Here is a 16696-nt window from a genome sequence, read left to right as displayed (position 1 = left end):
ACAAGTGGCGCACGCGGCTGGCGCACAGTGTGCGCGTGCGGTAGTCTGCGCCAGCCGCGTGCGCCGAAACACATTTCCGCGCACAGCGTATTCATGGATTCCAGCCACCAAAACCAGCCGTGGCGCACAGTGGCGCAGCGACCTTGCAGCAGCGCCAGTTACGCCCCCAAGAACGCCTTCCGCGCAGGGAAAAGCCATTAAAATCCCCAATCCAGCGCAAAGGGCTGCGCTAACCCTGTACCAGCACGGCAAGCGGGCTACGTGTATTACAGGGGTTCACGTGAAGTTTCACACGCGATTCCAGCAGGGTACGTGTATTTCAGGGGTGCGCGGGAAGTTCCACACGCGAATAGCCTGGGCGCGTGTATTTCAGGGGTGCGCGGGAAGTTCCACACGCGAATAGCCTGGGCGCGTGTATTTCAGTGGTGCGCGGGAAGTTCCACACGCGAATAGCCTGGGCGCGTGTATTTCAGGGGTGCGCGGGAAGTTCCACACGCGAATAGCCTGGGCGCGTGTATTTCAGGGGTGCGCGGGAAGTTCCACACGCGAATAGCCTGCGCGCATGTATTTCAGGGGTGCGCGGCAAGTTCCACACGCGAATAGCCTGGGCGCGTGAATTTCAGGGGTTCGCGGGAAGTTTCACACGCGATTTCAGCAGGGTACGTGTATTTCAGGGGTGCGCGGGAAGTTCCACACGCGAATAGCCTGGGCGCGTGTATTTCAGGGGTGCGCGGGAAGTTCCACACGCGAATAGCCTGGGCGCGTGTATTCCAGGGGTTCGCGGGAAGTTTCACACGCGATTTCAGCAGGGTACGTGTATTTCAGGGGTGCGCGGGAAGTTCCACACGCGAATAGCCTGGGTACGTGGATTTCAGGGGTGCGCGAGAAAGTCTACACGCGATTGGCCTGGGTACGTGGATTTCAGGGGTGCGAGAGAAAGTCTACACGCGATTGGCCTGGGTACGTGTGTTTCGGGGTGCGCGGGTAGTTCCACACGCGATTGGCCTGGGTACGTGTGTTTCGGGGTGCGCGGGTAGTTCCACACGCGATTGGCCTGGGTACGTGTGTTTCGGGGTGCGCGGGTAGTTCCACACGCGATTGGCCGGGGTACGTGTGTTCCGGGGTCCCGTGAACTTTCACACGCGATTGGTTGGGATCCACGTGTGTACTGTCATCACGTGCAATGAGGGATACTCCCTCGCACGTCACGTCACAGACGCGCTCACGCGCTGAGGGCCTTTGGTCCAATGAAAATGCGTATGCGTGCAGACGCGCTTACGCGCTAAGGGCCTTTCCTCGAATTACACGCTGACGTGCAGAATTTTCACGTGCCAAATCACTCCGTATCAAGCTGGCCACGCGTAAGCACACGGAAGACCACGCTCCTGCCCAGAAGGCCGAACTACTGCCCCCCAGAGCCCCGCGCACGCTATCACCTGCCATCTGCTGCTGCCTGACTGCCTGCTGCCCACGTGCCCTGCCATTTGCTGCCTGCACATCAGCCAGGGGTGCTGTTGGTGTGACCACCCCTGCTGGAACCAAAGACTCCCGACTGGGATTCCATCGCTCCACAGCCCAGCCCCAGGACCCAGTTGCCCACCCACTCCTGCCTCTGGGGTTGTCATGTCGGGGCAAACTCCATCTGTGACCACTGACAACCCCCGGCCAGAGAGGCAGAGGGGCACCAGCTTCAGTGCCACCGAAGTTGGTGTCCTGGTGGAGCAAGTCCTGGGGCAGTATGATGCCCTCTTCGGAAGTTGCCGCGCCGACAAGGAAGGACGGACTCGGATCTGGACTGACATCGTGACTGCCATCAACGCGGAGGGGGTGGCAGTCCGCGACTTCCAACATGTCAAGAAGCGCTGGGAGGACTTCAGGTCCAGGACCCTGACCAAGGCCCGGCGCCTCTTGAAGGCAGCGGATGCCAAGGGGCGCCGGGGCCACTTGTCGGAAGAACAGATGAGGGTCCTGGAACACATATCCCCAGCGCTCCACGTCCAGGTCCTTGAGAGGCAGACCCGTCTGGAGTCGAGCGGTGAGTGTACATGCATCCTGATTGTGAGCAGTGCGTGTGGTGATTGTTCAGTAGTGTGCAGGTTGCACATCTGTTTGTATGGGGTCGAGTATGGGTGCGGGTGTACAGGGCCGTGGGGCTGACACATGCGAGGGCTGTAATGTGTGAGACATGGATGGTGCCTGTGTGTGTGGGCTTGCATGCCAAATGCAGTTGTGTGGGCACACAAGTTTGTATGAATGTGTATGTGAGTAGACATGTCCGTGATGTCACGCATGTATGTTGTTTTCAGCTGATTGTATCAGCGCTGTGTACATGTGCATGTGTGTGTATTTGACAAGGGTGCAACAGTGATGCAACATGGATGCATGTGACAGCGGTATGTGGAAGCCTGATTGGCAGATGTGACATGGATGCCCGTCTGAACACTGCGACACTTAGCAGAGGTGTACACATGCATGCAAGTGTGGTGGTGTGTGTACATGTGTGGTGCACTTCCTGTGTTGCATGTGATGTCTGGCTCACCTTTGCCTGCTGATGCTGTTGTATGTGTATGGATGGTGTTGGCAGTTGCAACATGGCTGTGGTATGGCTCGTGTGTGCAAGTTGTAATGACATGTGTGTTGGGGATTGTGATGACATGTCAGAGGTTTGCCAATGCCACTCATGTACAACTGTCATGTGTGTATGTGTACATTGTACAGTGCCCTGATGCCTGTGTTTTGTTTCTCCCTGTCTGCAGCGTCAACTGATGAAGAGGGCGGAGAAGGTGCTGTGGAGCACAGCGGCGGGGATCCCACCGCCAGCCGGAGACGCAAGGCCCGGCTCCCCTCCCAGGTTGTCATCTCGTCGGGGAGTGAGGAGTCCGGTGCCGCGTCCCAGGCCGCAGCTGCCGGGGGGAGGTCCAAGAGGCGGAGGTTGCAGTTGGACTCCTCGGCAGCAGAAGGGGCAGCTGGGACCCCACAGGGCCCAACGGGGGAAGATGGCACAGAGTCATCCAGGTTGGTGGGGGGTTTGGTGGAGGAGGAGGCCGTGCAAGCACCGGAGACGGGGTCTGGGGGTGGGGATCCCACTGGTGCTAGTGGTGCAGTGCAGGACCAGGGACAGGAGGCAGCACAGGCCGCCGCGGAGGTGCCTGTGTGCAATCCTGTCCCTGATCCTGTCCCTGCATCATCTTGCACCAGCAGGGATGCCCATGTCCAGACCAGTTTTCAGGCAGGGGATGAGCTGACGTCAACTGGCCTTCCCCTGCCTGCGGACGTGGCTATCCAGGCCCGGGTTGAGCCTGTCCTGGCTGGAGTGGCGTTGCGTCAACGGGCCATGCGAGGCGACCTGCAGTCTTTTCATGAAGAGACTGCAGGTCATCTCGAATGGCTCGTTGACCACGTCAGCCTGCTGGGACAGGTCACCCAGGCCGGATTCCTCCGTCTGATGGGGCTTGCCACGACCCCCTCCTCAGCTGGACCCCCTACGCGCCAGTCGTCCTCTGTGCCATCTTCCCACCCATCAGTCACCTGGGTGCCCTGTGGAGCTGCCTCTGACGGTGCGGCCAGGCTGGTGGAGGAGGCATCCCTGCCACAGTCGGGAGTCGGACGTCCAGCAGGGGTGGCCACGTCAACGACTGCACCCCAGCCGGCGGAGGATGTGCAGGCAGCAGGAGGCAGTGCAGGGGCAGAGGCACAGCAGCAGCAGCTCCATGGTGGGAGCCATGAAGGCTCGGGGCCTTCGACATCGGAGGGGCAGGCATCGGCCGGAGGGCAGGAGGACCCAGGACAAAAAGTGTCTTCCGTGTGGCAGCGGTTGGGCCACGCCATAGATGCGGAGCGGCAGCGGGCGGAAGAGGCACGGCTCTCAATGGTCAGGGCGGAGAACTCCATGCAGAGGGCCCTGAGGCGGGTCGAGTGCCTCGAGGCAATCCGCAGGGCTTTGGAGGTGGACACGTCGACGGCCCTGCGGACCCTCGGGGCCATGGAGGAGGACCGCCTCCGGGACATAGAGGAGGAGTTCGATGATGCCCTGGCCCGGCACATCCAGAAGTGAGCCGTGGAACTAGCCCGCTGCCCTTGTACATAGTTATGTAGGTAGTGTTAAGTTTCATTTTTGTTTTTATTTCATTTGGACCTTTTGGACATTGGCCACATTTTTGTATATAGTTTTTTTTATTGGTTAGTGTAGTTAGTTAGGTTTCCTTTATTTTGTTGGGATGATGGACCCTGGCTTCTTGCTTTGTACATAGTTGTGGACTTGTACATACTTTATTTTTTAACATTATCCATGGATCAATGGCTTATGTTTTTTTTTCACATTGGATTTTGTTTGGTGGACATTGACTTTGTAGTACATTACTTTGGATTTCTATATTCTTTGATTTTTTCTTTTTTTTGGACGGACATGCTTCTTTTCATTTTTTCCATTCACATTTCAGTTTCTTCATTTTTGTTTCTATTCATCTTTCCTTTAATACATTATTTATTTGTTGCACTTCAATGTGTGGTGTCTCATTGTTTTCATGCATTTCATGTTATGTGTTTTGAGATTCACTGACACCCATTGGGTGTATGTGAGGGACATGTGTTTGTTTTGGAACTTGCAATTGGTGTTCTGTGATGTAATTGCAGAATATGAGTGGGTGGATGCAATACTCGGGTGGGTGTTTTGCATTTGGGGGCTGACCATAGAGACCAGGGATCTGGACTGTGATGACATGTTGGGTGGGGAACATGAGTTGGACATGGGTGGGGGCCTGCTGGCAGGTGCCCCACAGTGCTGGGGGGTGGGAGACATGAGTGGGGGCCTGGTGGAGGGTGCCCCTGGATGCTAGGGGGTGGGGGTGGTGGGAGACATGTGTGGGGGCCTGGTGGAGGGTGCCCCTGGATGCTGGGGGGGTGGGGGTGGTGGGAGACATGGGTGGGGGCCTGCTGGCAGGTGCCCCACAGTGCTGGGGGGTGGGAGACATGGGTGGGGCCTGCTGGCAGGTGCCCCACAGTGCTGGGGGATGGGAGACATGGGTGGGGGCCTGGTGGAGGGTGCCCCTGGATGCTGGGGGGTGGGGGTGGTGGGAGACATGTGTGGGGGCCTGGTGGAGGGTGCCCCTGGATGCTGGGGGGGTGGGGGTGGTGGGAGACATGGGTGGGGGCCTGCTGGCAGGTGCCCCACAGTGCTGGGGGGTGGGAGACATGAGTGGGGGCCTGGTGGAGGGTGCCCCTGGATGCTAGGGGGTGGGGGTGCAGGGGGACATGAGTGGGGGCCTGGTGGAGGGTGCCCCTGGATGCTGGGGGAGTGGGGGTGGTGGGAGACATGGGTGGGGGCCTGCTGGCAGGTGCCCCACAGTGCTGGGGGGTGGGAGACATGAGTGGGGGCCTGGTGGAGGGTGCCCCTGGATGCTAGGGGGTGGGGGTGCAGGGGGACATGAGTGGGGGCCTGTTTGAGGCTGCCCCTGCACTGCTGGGGGGTGGGGGTGCAGGGGGACATGCGTTGGTGGGCAGTAGTGCTAGTTGATATGTGGGTTGGCTGGTGGGCATGGCCATGGTGGATGGGGTGCCTGCAGGACATGTGCTGGGTAGGCCCCTGTGGTGTGAGCCACCTGCAGGGGCCGTGGAGGGTGTAGAGGGTACACCTGGGAGGACCCACACGTGCAATTCACGTGTGCTGCTCCCCGCGCACCCCCGAAATACACGTACCCCGCTCAATCGCGTGTGGAACTTCCCGCGCACCCCTGATATCCACGTACCAGGCCGAATCGCGTGTGGAACTTCCCGCGCACCCCCGAAATACACGTACCCCGCTCAATCGCGTGTGGAACTTCCCGCGCACCCCTGATATCCACGTACCAGGCCGAATCGCGTGTGGAACTTCCCGCGCACCCCCGGAATACACGTACCCCGCTCAATCGCGTGTGGAACTTCCCGCGCACCCCTGAAATCCACGTACCCGGCCAAATCGCGTGTGGAACTTCCCGCGCACCCCTGATATCCACGTACCAGGCCGAATCGCGTGTGGAACTTCCCGCGCACCCCCGAAATACACGTACCCCGCTCAATCGCGTGTGGAACTTCCCGCGCACCCCTGATATCCACGTACCAGGCCGAATCGCGTGTGGTACTTCCCGCGCACCCCCGAAATACACGTACCCCGCTCAATCGCGTGTGGAACTTCCCGCGCACCCCTGATATCCACGTACCAGGCCGAATCGCGTGTGGTACTTCCCGCGCACCCCCGAAATACACGTAGCCCGCTCAATCGCGTGTGGAACTTCCCGCGCACCCCTGATATCCACGTACCCGGCCAAATCGCGTGTGGAACTTCCCGCGCACCCCCGGAATACACGTACCCCGCTCATTCGCGTGTGGAACTTCCCGCGCACCCCTGATATCCACGTACCAGGCCGAATCGCGTGTGGTACTTCCCGCGCACCCCCGAAATACACGTACCCCACTCAATCGCGTGTGGAACTTCCCGCGCACCCCTGATATCCACGTACCCGGCCAAATCGCGTGTGGAACTTCCCGCGCACCCCCGGAATCCACGTACCCCGCTCATTCGCGTGTGGAACTTCCCGCGCACCCCTGATATCCACGTACCAGGCCGAATCGCGTGTGGTACTTCCCGCGCACCCCCGAAATACACGTACCCCGCTCAATCGCGTGTGGGACTTCCCGCGCACCCCTGATATCCACGTACCAGGCCGAATCGCGTGTGGAACTTCCCGCGCACCCCCGAAATACACGTACCCCGCTCAATCGCGTGTGGGACTTCCCGCGCACCCCTGATATCCACGTACCCGGCCAAATCGCGTGTGGAACTTCCCGCGCACCCCCGGAATACACGTACCCCGCTCATTCGCGTGTGTAACTTCCCGCGCACCCCCGGAATGCACGTACCCCGCTCAATCGCGTGTGTCACTTCCCGCGCACCCCCGGAATACACGTAGCCCGCTCAATCGCGTGTGTCACTTCCCGCGCACCCCCGGAATACACGTAGCCCGCTCATTCGCGTATTTTACTTCCCGCGGCGCCACTTTTTTGATGCGCTGGGACTCTACCGCCTGCCTTCGTGTGGCGGACGTGTTTCAGCTTGTGCGCGGCTTTGGCTGTGCGTGGGTTTGCCCTATTCCATTCCATGGATACGTGTGGTTCGTGTGCGTGTGGGCGTTACCTCTGCTTCCGTGCAGTGCATCCCCAGTTACGCCCTTATTTTCGCGTGTTGTTCCCCATTCCGCGCGTTACGCCCCATGTCCCGCCCACTTTCTGCTGTGTGCGCTGAGGTTGTGCGCTTTCACTGTGCGCGTCGCGCACCGTCGCGCACGCCTTTTGCGATGTTGCAGTGACTTGTGCGCCATGCACGGGTTTGGCGCACATCGCGCGGTGAACACGCGCAGGGACTTCCATGAATCGCACGCGTGCGCCTGTTTTTTTCCGCTTGCGCCTGCTTGCGCCTACTTGCGCGTAGATTTTCGGCGCACGTTTGTTCCATGAATCGGCCCCTTAGAGTGTTATCGTCATGAATCCCTTTTTTTCTTTTCTTTTTTCTTTCTAACCGGAGTGCACTGTGAATGTATTCCTTTTGCTAGTGCCTGTGTGAAATTTGAATTGATCAGGGATTAAGTATTTAATATACCTGATAAAGTTTCCAGCAGCGTAGAGTATCACTCCTCGCCCAACGGTCCGATTTCAATTATACATCCCATTATAGTAAATGCATCCGTGCGTCATTTTACCTTAAAAACAGGTATGCCAGCATTAACTAGCCTCAGAAATGATGCAACGCAACCAAACACAATTGAAATACAGATACACACGCCAAATCTGGCAAAAATGGCTTTTGTGAATGGTGATTAAAAAAAACTCCCTTAAAACATGTCATCTAATGACATACGCTCCTACTGTAACCAAGAGCAGTCTCATGAGCAGCGAACGAGTGAGGCAACCACTGAACATATTAAATTAACAAAACGTAACGCCCAAATGCACGTTGAAATTGCTACAATGAAAGACACTGCTGCGAAACGTTCAACAGCTGTGATTACTAGCAATGGGCTTTCAGACGTTACAATGGAGGCAGAAAGCAAACGACGTGGCTCAGCCACACCTATAGGGGCTGAGAGTGTTACTAATTCACCCAATAAACCTCCTGCAACGTATAGTGGCTGCTCAATGTAAGCTCAGGGAAGCTTACCAAGCATTGCAAATAACTGTGCAAGTCGACGAGGAAGCCCTAAATGTTATGAACATGAGTAATAACTCTTGCATGAACGAGGAAATAATTTTTGTGCATTCTAATACAGGAGATTTTATGCAAGTAGATGACATCTCACCAATCAAGAGTCCAATTGACCTTGTACCATCTGTGTCAATTGAGCACGAGTATGAGATCCAACCCTACCTGTAGAAATATTCCAAATCGCAATCACCTGGCTCACTCGAATGCTCAGAACAAAATGCCTCCTCACACTCGTTATTCATTGCACCCACTCCCCGACAAGCCACTTTAGCTATGGGGTGGAATGATATAAATTTTGCATCTAAAATTCAACAACCCTGTATGGGATCATTTTCTGACTCCTCCGCCGTTAATAATACTCTAACAGCAATGAATACTGCTTTGCTAAAACTAGCAAAACAATATGAGGTAATGGATCAAAAAATAAATGACCAAACAATAGTATTATCGCAATTAGCAAGACATAAAAAGAAAATGTAAACAGTGAAAACAAGACGGTATCAGACCACACTTGGGAAATATTTAGACACTGTAAACAAGTAAGCGTTGACTGTCAAACTGAGGGTGGAAAAGAAATCGAGGTAGTATCATCCAATCATGACAGGCAGCTCACAAATGAGCTTGATGTATTGTCAAACAGTGAACTAAATGTTTTAAGACTAAAAGTGCCACTGTTAACATGTTGAACTTCCTTCAAACAGTGTGGCTACTGGAACGCCCTCTATATATAAAACAAAAGAGTTAAGTAAAGTCTCACATTTAAATACTTTCACCATCTTTTCTAAAGAGGATTTGCTAAAAAAAAAAAAGAAACAACTAGTAATTCCGAAAGGTGCAAAGCAATCTTAAACCAAAAAATTATTAAAGTGGGCACAAAGACAAGGAGATTTTTAAAAATGATAAATATGCCGTATGAAAAACTAGAGACCTCAAACCAAAAAGACAGATTAGAAGGGTGTATGTTAAACACACAGCAATCAACCATCACCCAGTTAAACCCCTCAACTAGTTTGACATATAAGCCACTCAACGACTTAATTGCAGTCTCGGTTGAGCTTAATACCCAGGGTAAACATGTACAGCAAGAGCCAATTGTTACTCAAGAAGAGGTTAAAAGTACTAGTGGCACAGCTCCGATCTTGGGAAATGCTCTGTCAATTTTTCCAACAGATAAGAGATGAAATAAATAAATCAGTGGCATTGTGTATGGCAAACAGACAAGAGGATCAAATAAACATACCACATGACAGCAAATCAATTTGCAGTTCCTTCTTACCAACCAACCAACTTTGAATGGCCCTAGACACACAAACGGTTCTAATAAAGGATCGTTTCAGCATAAGCCATGCATTGATCAGAATACTTATTCAAAAAAAGTCCAATCCTCAATTCGAGACCTACCAAATAAAAATAAAATGACATCCAATAATCAACAAACCCAATTGAATCACCATCGCTTTATAATCGAATGTCGCAATCATCCCTTTGAAAATTCGACCTAAATCATTTAAGTATTTTAAACATCTGCAGAGAACAACCAAAATTGAGAAATATAAACTCTGCAGACATTGATAGGGTCACATTTGTGGATGAGTGTGATCTGACAAGATCGCAAATATATATCCGATCAACTGTCATAGCCAATGTCATGTGGGGTGAAAAAGCTTTGTTACATGACATTGGCTTTAATCTGATTCAAGATGTAATCAGTTAGATTTGGAGGACAGTCGGGGATTATTCAAAAAGAGTTTGCGAATATATGGTGCAGACCGAGCAAGTGGGGTTCAATTGAATGTTAAACACTTGGACACCAATCAGTATGAGAGGTCTGATAATTATCATCAAGCATAACAATCCCCTAATTCTGAGACCATCCACCTCATCTCCTGGAATACTAGAGGCTTTCGTCACCTCATAAATTCAAATGAAAGTGACCTAACATTTATGATACTGTCATACTTCAGGAGACGTGGCTAGTGGAGACACAGATATGGGATGGATTTCACGTTTTAACCACACCCGCCTTGAGTCAAAATATAGGTTGTCCCATGGCTAGGCTAATGGTAGCGACAAAAAAGTCTAGACATTTTATTGTCAGCTCACCGACTCCTTACATTCAAGTGGCAAAACTAATGAAAGATGCTTATATTATGTTCATAATAAACATCCATTGGGGCAGATCTCAGTTAACATCTGACCTCTTCTTTCAACACATAGAAACAGTTCTTGATAATCTAGCCATGGAACGGAACATTAATTTTATTATGATTGTAGGTGATTTAAATGTACACTTAATACCAAATTTGGCTACGGAGCACAAAGTGGAAGAGATGAGATGGTGCTCTTTGATGGAGGACAGGCAATATGTCATGTTAAATGGCGCAATTGAGGGTGACATCCCTGCAAACAATACATGGCATATAGGCCAACAAAGAGCTACCATTGATTATATTTTCACTAATTGTGAATTCTTAAATGTAGTTAAACCTAGTGATAATGGTCAGCTGTGTTTAACTTGAATTGGATGCTTCTGCATAACAAGATAATGAAAGATTATTACAGAGGACAGGTAACAGCAAATAATGGCAGAAATCGTGTAAAATGGACAGAGAATTCATTAATTGACTTTGATAATTCATTAACAGTGCATCCAGGTAGGAGTTATGTCTCCACAATGCAGAAATATATTCAAGTTAAATCCACCATTCAACCTCACAACTATAAACATCTTTATGTTTTTGATTGTGCAATTAAAGATCGGAAGTCTAATTTAAGGCACAAATCCGTCAAGTGAATCATCTTTCATTACCAGAGAGACTTATGCAAAAAAAGCATTTAAAATCAGTCTTTAAAAACTTGCTGCGTGGTAGGAAAGCCTTAGGTTACCAACAGGACAGTGAACATATGTTGGGAAAAATGGCCTATAAGTCGTCAGCAAAAATACGGGGGCTATTAAATGAAGTTACCTTTAAATCACATATCTCTGTACAAACAAACCCTATCCCAGAGAAATCGTGGTGTAATTATTATCAAGTTATTTATCAATCCCCCCCTGCCAGATTATCAAATCTCGTTAAGTAGTGCCAATTGGAATCAGTTAGGTTTGATCATGAAGATCTACTTTATTACATCTCCAAACTGAGCACATCCAGAGCATTAGGACCCGATGGCCTTGACAATAGCATGCTGAAAAAAAAAACCCTGAGATATGGACCTCTATTCTTAATAAAATCTTTAACCAAGTAAATCAAGTATTAGAATCAGGAGTGATACCACCATCATGGAAGAGGTCAGTTGTAATACCACTCTTCGAAAAGGTAATAGGATGGACCCAAGTTCATACAGGCCTATAACCCTATTAGAATGAACGGGCAACATTTTTGCACAACCGACTTTAAGAGACTTCAACCATTGGCTGTCAAATAAGAATCTAAGAGACCCATATCAGATGGGCTTTCTTGCTGGTCTTGGTACCAGCATTAACTTACTGACTATAAATGCGATCATAGTCAAGCACCATCAGATAAGGCAACCACTGTACGTAGCATTTGTCGACTTTAGAACTGCGTTCGACTATGTGCCAAGGGAATTGCTATTCAGAAAATTATTGAGCCATGATTGTCCATGGCATATACTAAAGTGGCTAATGGAATTCCATAAAGACACAATGATTCAAGAAAGATTGAATTATGATGGCTTGCTATCAGACCCAATACCGACACCAAGGGGGGCTGAAGCAGGGTTGTATACTTGCATCAGCCCTCTAACTTCTACATATCTGACATGGGCTTAGGGTTTGCAAACATTATAACAGATTTCCCTAAGCTGGAAGGGCAAGTGGTAAGGTGGCTGCTTTATGCAGATTATCTTCTGTTGATCTCTATATCTCCCATGGGTTTAAGAAACCTACTTGGTGTCCTGTAGACATATGCTCAAGATAATAAGATCACAATAAATATGAAGAAAACGCAAATTATGCAATTTGGCAATTTGAAACAACGAAGCATTGCCAATACTTGGCAATTAGAAAAAACAAGACTACAGATAGTTGCAAATTACACTTAGTTGGGCATAATTGTGAATAATCTTCCAAGAGATATACCTTATGAAACAAGCCTTATTTTGAAATTAAATACACTTTTGTCTCAGGCTCGTATCATAAATGCCAAATATTGTAAATTGTCCATCCAACCACTCATGCTATATTATAAGCAAAAAGTTTTGCCAATTCTACTATATGGCTCAGAAACTAAAAAAGATGGAAGGCTATTCAGTTTTGGAATCCGATGGAAGGCAAATACTGGAGACTCTTGTTAAAACTACCGACATCTGTGCCCGTAGCCATGATTATACATGAGTTAGGCCTTATCTCGTTATATGCACACTATAAATGGAAATTATGCACATTATATCGGAAATGAATTATAGATGGCTATGAGAATGGTTTGATGACAGTTCTGTCGAATTATGTAGAATGTTCTAGTGATGGTTTCATAAAGAGCTGGAAATTGAAGGCACAGGAATTCATGCGCGATGCTGACGTTTCAGAGGAGTTGCTTATACAAAATCCTGAGAAAGCTAAAAAGAAAATGTGGGAAAATGACTGGATCCACATTTGTGACCAATGTGCTAAATATAAGGCTTTCAAAAAAGTTCAATTTTCTTTAAAACGTTTTGGAACAGCAGACCCTTATCTCATGAAATCTCCCAATCCTCAGCATCGCACAAGCCTCCTGCGCTTGAGATATTACAGCAAAATGGTATACCCTTGCACAAATAGATCAAATGTGTCGATTTTGTCAAGAAACAAAGGAAACTTTAGAACATATTGTTGTTGAATGTGGAAAATTGTCATCTTTGCGAGAAAAGTATTTTAAAAAACTGTTTGCACCTCTAATCAATATAGACGCACAGAAATTATGGAAACATGTTCTTCATATATGTACCAAATCAGTAGGATATTTATTTTGAGATGCCACTTCATCTGTATTTTTATCGAGTAGGATAATGTTTTAATTGGAAATATTTTGTATAAAATTGTTGAAAGGGTGAATTTTTCAGCCAAATCAATAAAAAAAATAATTAAAAAAAAAACACACACAGCTGACCCCGCAGAGTGACGAGGCTTCCAACCAGGTGCAGGGGCTCCCAACTAGGGGCAGAGACTATGAACTGAACTATATGACTTTGAGTACCGTCTGCAGGGGGGAGGAATATGGTATCCTGATCTTGCAGGAGATTAAATGAAATCAGGAAATGAGAGAAGGTGCATGAGGGCACTGACCAGCATTCAGACACTGGTGATGAAGACCCATGCTAGTCCGGACCAGAGCATGTCATGCTCCATGGCAGAGACAACATACTGCATTTAACTTTGAGCTATTTGCACTTTGTTGAAACAAGACGAAAAAATACAATAAGTAAAAATCTGATGATGTGACGCTCTTCATTATTCATTTGCTCAAGACCACCACAATGGCCTTCTCATACATGGCAGGAGTAAACCTGAAAGCTCAGGCAGCAAGTTGGAGAGGGTGCACTCGACCATGAAAATACGAGCAACGCTTTGCCAAAAGCACGTGCTGCAGCGTGGGAGATTGCCTTGGCTACGAGGCGAAAGGGCGGTGTTGTGAATCAATCCTCCAGGGCTAAGATCCTAAAACATTCTCAGCCAATAGACATTTCCACCGGCCACATTCCGCTTCCGAAGCATTAAAGGGCGGGAGCTGACGGACTGCCAGCTGAGTAAACACAAGTCCATGCTTCTCGCCTCAAGTGGTTAGGCGAAAGGAGCTAGAACTATCGGTGCACAATTCAAACACCCATAGATCTACGGGGCATTAATCTCGGCATACACATGTGCTAGCTCGATTTGCGGTTCAGAGAAGGAGTCCATGTGCATTATTACCTGCTTTCAGAACAACACAAACGGCCTTTGTGGTTGGAAATCATTTATCTATGTGCACATCCAATACCAATATTTATACAGCAGTACATTCATCATGCATAAATCATGGGTTTTAAAACAAATATGCACTAGTTGTATTAAGAATGCAGAGTGGTAACCAGCGGCAGAATAGGGGCAAGCGATACAGTAGCGCTGGACAGAGAATATACTAGTCAAACGGACAAGCAAACCCTAACTAGCTACAGCCATTGATGGTATCTCATTTGATACCCTCATAGTCCGGTCGAAATGAAAAGCATTAATGCTTGATGAAGATGATGTACATTTTTAGGAAAACGGAAAGCAGTTTCATAGTCTGGTAGTCAGGGTTAGTATTCCATTAAGGTGCAGGCCGAGAAAGGGCCCGACAAGTAACAAACCGATGAATAAATTGGCGAGAGGAGTGAATATTTAAAGGGGGAAGGGATACATATGACAAACCCGGTGTTGTGAATAGAAGAACAGGGATGAAGAAAACCAGGTGTGGGTAGCAAAGGGAAAACGGTGAGGATGGTGCGGCAATAGGGCGAGGTGAATAGGTCTAAAGAAATAAAAGATAAATAAAGAAAGGCTTAACAGAAAAATGGCCTATCTAAAAGGTTTTTTTACATTAAGGAGATTAATGAGGAACCTGGTGCTTTAACTGGGTTACGGAAAGGATAGCGAGGCGTCTTATTTTTCGGAACAGACAATTTCACCCCTATAAATCCAAGCCAGACCGTTCCATTTTGCCCCCATCTACTACTCTGTCAATTTCAATATGGGTCCAGCGCCAGCCCTCCCCTCCAGCCACTTGTCCCCAGATAACCTCCCACTCCGAAGCCCCACCTTCTTGCAGTTCTTGCCCAGCCACAGGCGAGCGTTGTCGAACAGGCACACAGTGTCCGAGGCCTCATAATGCTTCACATTGGGGCCACCGTCCTTCTTCCGTACCGCCATCTTTCGCTAAGCACAGCCGGGCCACAGCGACACCTGGCGAGTAGCGGTGAAAGCGCGAGCCCGGGGACTGGGCCTAGGCTCCGGAAAGTGGCGCCACCTACTGCTAGGCAAGATTAGCATATTTGCGGTACTGTCCGTTTTTTGTTTCTACTGACGATTTTTGATCAAGAAAGAACAGTTGTAACACGCTGTTCCGTTTTCTGTTTCTATAACATCTGCTTCTCTCGCGTTTGTGTATGTTTGTTTTTCCTTCCAGTTTGAATATAACCCGTTTTTTTTCTAGAATTTCCGTACAATTCCACCTGGTCATATTTCAACAACACAACCGAATCACACATTTTCGTTGTATTGTGGGGCAAAGATTGCCCATAAATATTCTCTTTCAAGATCCCCCACCTCTTACACTTCTGGCACAATGTCTCTTCTGGGTCTTAATGCGGGGCGATCTCGCATTGGTTTATTCTGCCCTAAAGTTTTATCACTTTTTTAAATTTGTATTTCAACATACCCTATGATGTGTGTCTATATATTTTTCCCCAAAAACGAACATACAACAATGTGCCTTCAAGAGCATGCAATTTTTTCACTGCAGCAGCGGAAAGTGTTGACTGAGGTTGGGGACGAGAAATACTTGACGCGAACACCTGACATCAAACATTTAATCCCCTGCATGAACACTTGTTGAAGGAGCGTCGTGCTTTGGTTCCTCGCGGTCACGGTGGCCGAGTGGTTAAGGCGTTGGACTCGAAATCCAATGGGGTATCCCCGCACAGGTTCGAATCCTGTTCGTGACGGAGGCGTTTTTTCCGAAAGTTCTCTTCTTATTAACTGTTTTAGTGATGCCGTTAACCAAAAAACATTTTGCCCATCCCCTCAAGCTAGAAACGTTTGATTATTTGTAATGAGTCGATACATTTGAATGCATTTTTTAGAAATTACGTGATATGATACAATGGAATGCATTTTTTGAGATTACACGTGATATCATACAATAGATGTTTTTTTCTTTTATCTCTTCCCTACTTTATTCATCCTTGCAGTGGTTTCTATCTTTGTCCCCAGTCATTTTTTATCATTGACATTTTATTAAAGCATAAACAAATGGCACCATAGAGATTCACTGTTGCACATGTTAACTGCGCACATTGATACATTACGCAATTTGTGCGTCGGAAAGTCGGTCCTGCTTGTTGCATGTCACCCCTGTAAGGGGACATGGGATCGTCCAGTGTGTTTGTCTTGGTCACGTGGGGAACCACGTGACCAAGCTGATAAAAAGAACGAGCCGTTTCCGGGCTGTCAGTCGAGACCAACAACACTCCGTGGTGTGTGTGTGTTCTTGTGTTAGCGCCATGGTGGCGCCCCACCACGTGTGCTGGGCCCAAGGACGGGGCCCAGCTCCAGGACGGTGCCCCTGCCGGGCAACGCCGTCCATGTGTGGTGCCCCTGCCGGGCAACGCCGTCCATGTGTGTCTCCCTGGCCCTGTGAGTCGGGCCAGGGTGGCGACCCCGGCCTGGGTGCCCCCAGAGCCGGGGCCGCGGTGAGCCAGTTGCCAGCCGGCCATGTGTGGAGCTCC

The 16696-nt window shown here is 49.3% G+C and overlaps 1 protein-coding gene and 1 non-coding gene across 3 annotated transcripts in view; one reads left to right on the top strand and one right to left on the bottom strand.

The window, feature by feature from the left end:
• SMARCC2 (SWI/SNF related BAF chromatin remodeling complex subunit C2) overlaps positions 1-15140 on the bottom strand; it is a 2756167-nt gene extending 2741027 nt beyond the window's left edge. For both annotated transcript variants that reach the window (XM_069653753.1, XM_069653754.1), the window contains exon 1: positions 15009-15140. In XM_069653753.1, coding sequence (XP_069509854.1) covers positions 15009-15119 — 111 coding nt within the window. In that variant the 5' untranslated portion in view covers positions 15120-15140. The remainder of the gene's footprint in view (positions 1-15008) is intronic.
• Positions 15141-15831: 691 nt separating this feature from the next.
• On the top strand, positions 15832-15913 carry TRNAS-CGA (transfer RNA serine (anticodon CGA)). The gene has a single exon. It is a non-coding gene; the product is annotated as a tRNA-Ser (tRNA).
• Positions 15914-16696: the final 783 nt, after the last annotated feature.

Source organism: Ambystoma mexicanum, chromosome 3q (genome assembly GCF_040938575.1).
Source record: "Ambystoma mexicanum isolate Mex_15411 chromosome 3q, UKY_AmexF1_1, whole genome shotgun sequence".
Taxonomy (NCBI): Eukaryota; Metazoa; Chordata; class Amphibia; order Caudata; family Ambystomatidae; genus Ambystoma; species Ambystoma mexicanum.
This window is presented reverse-complemented; position numbering and strand designations above follow the sequence as displayed.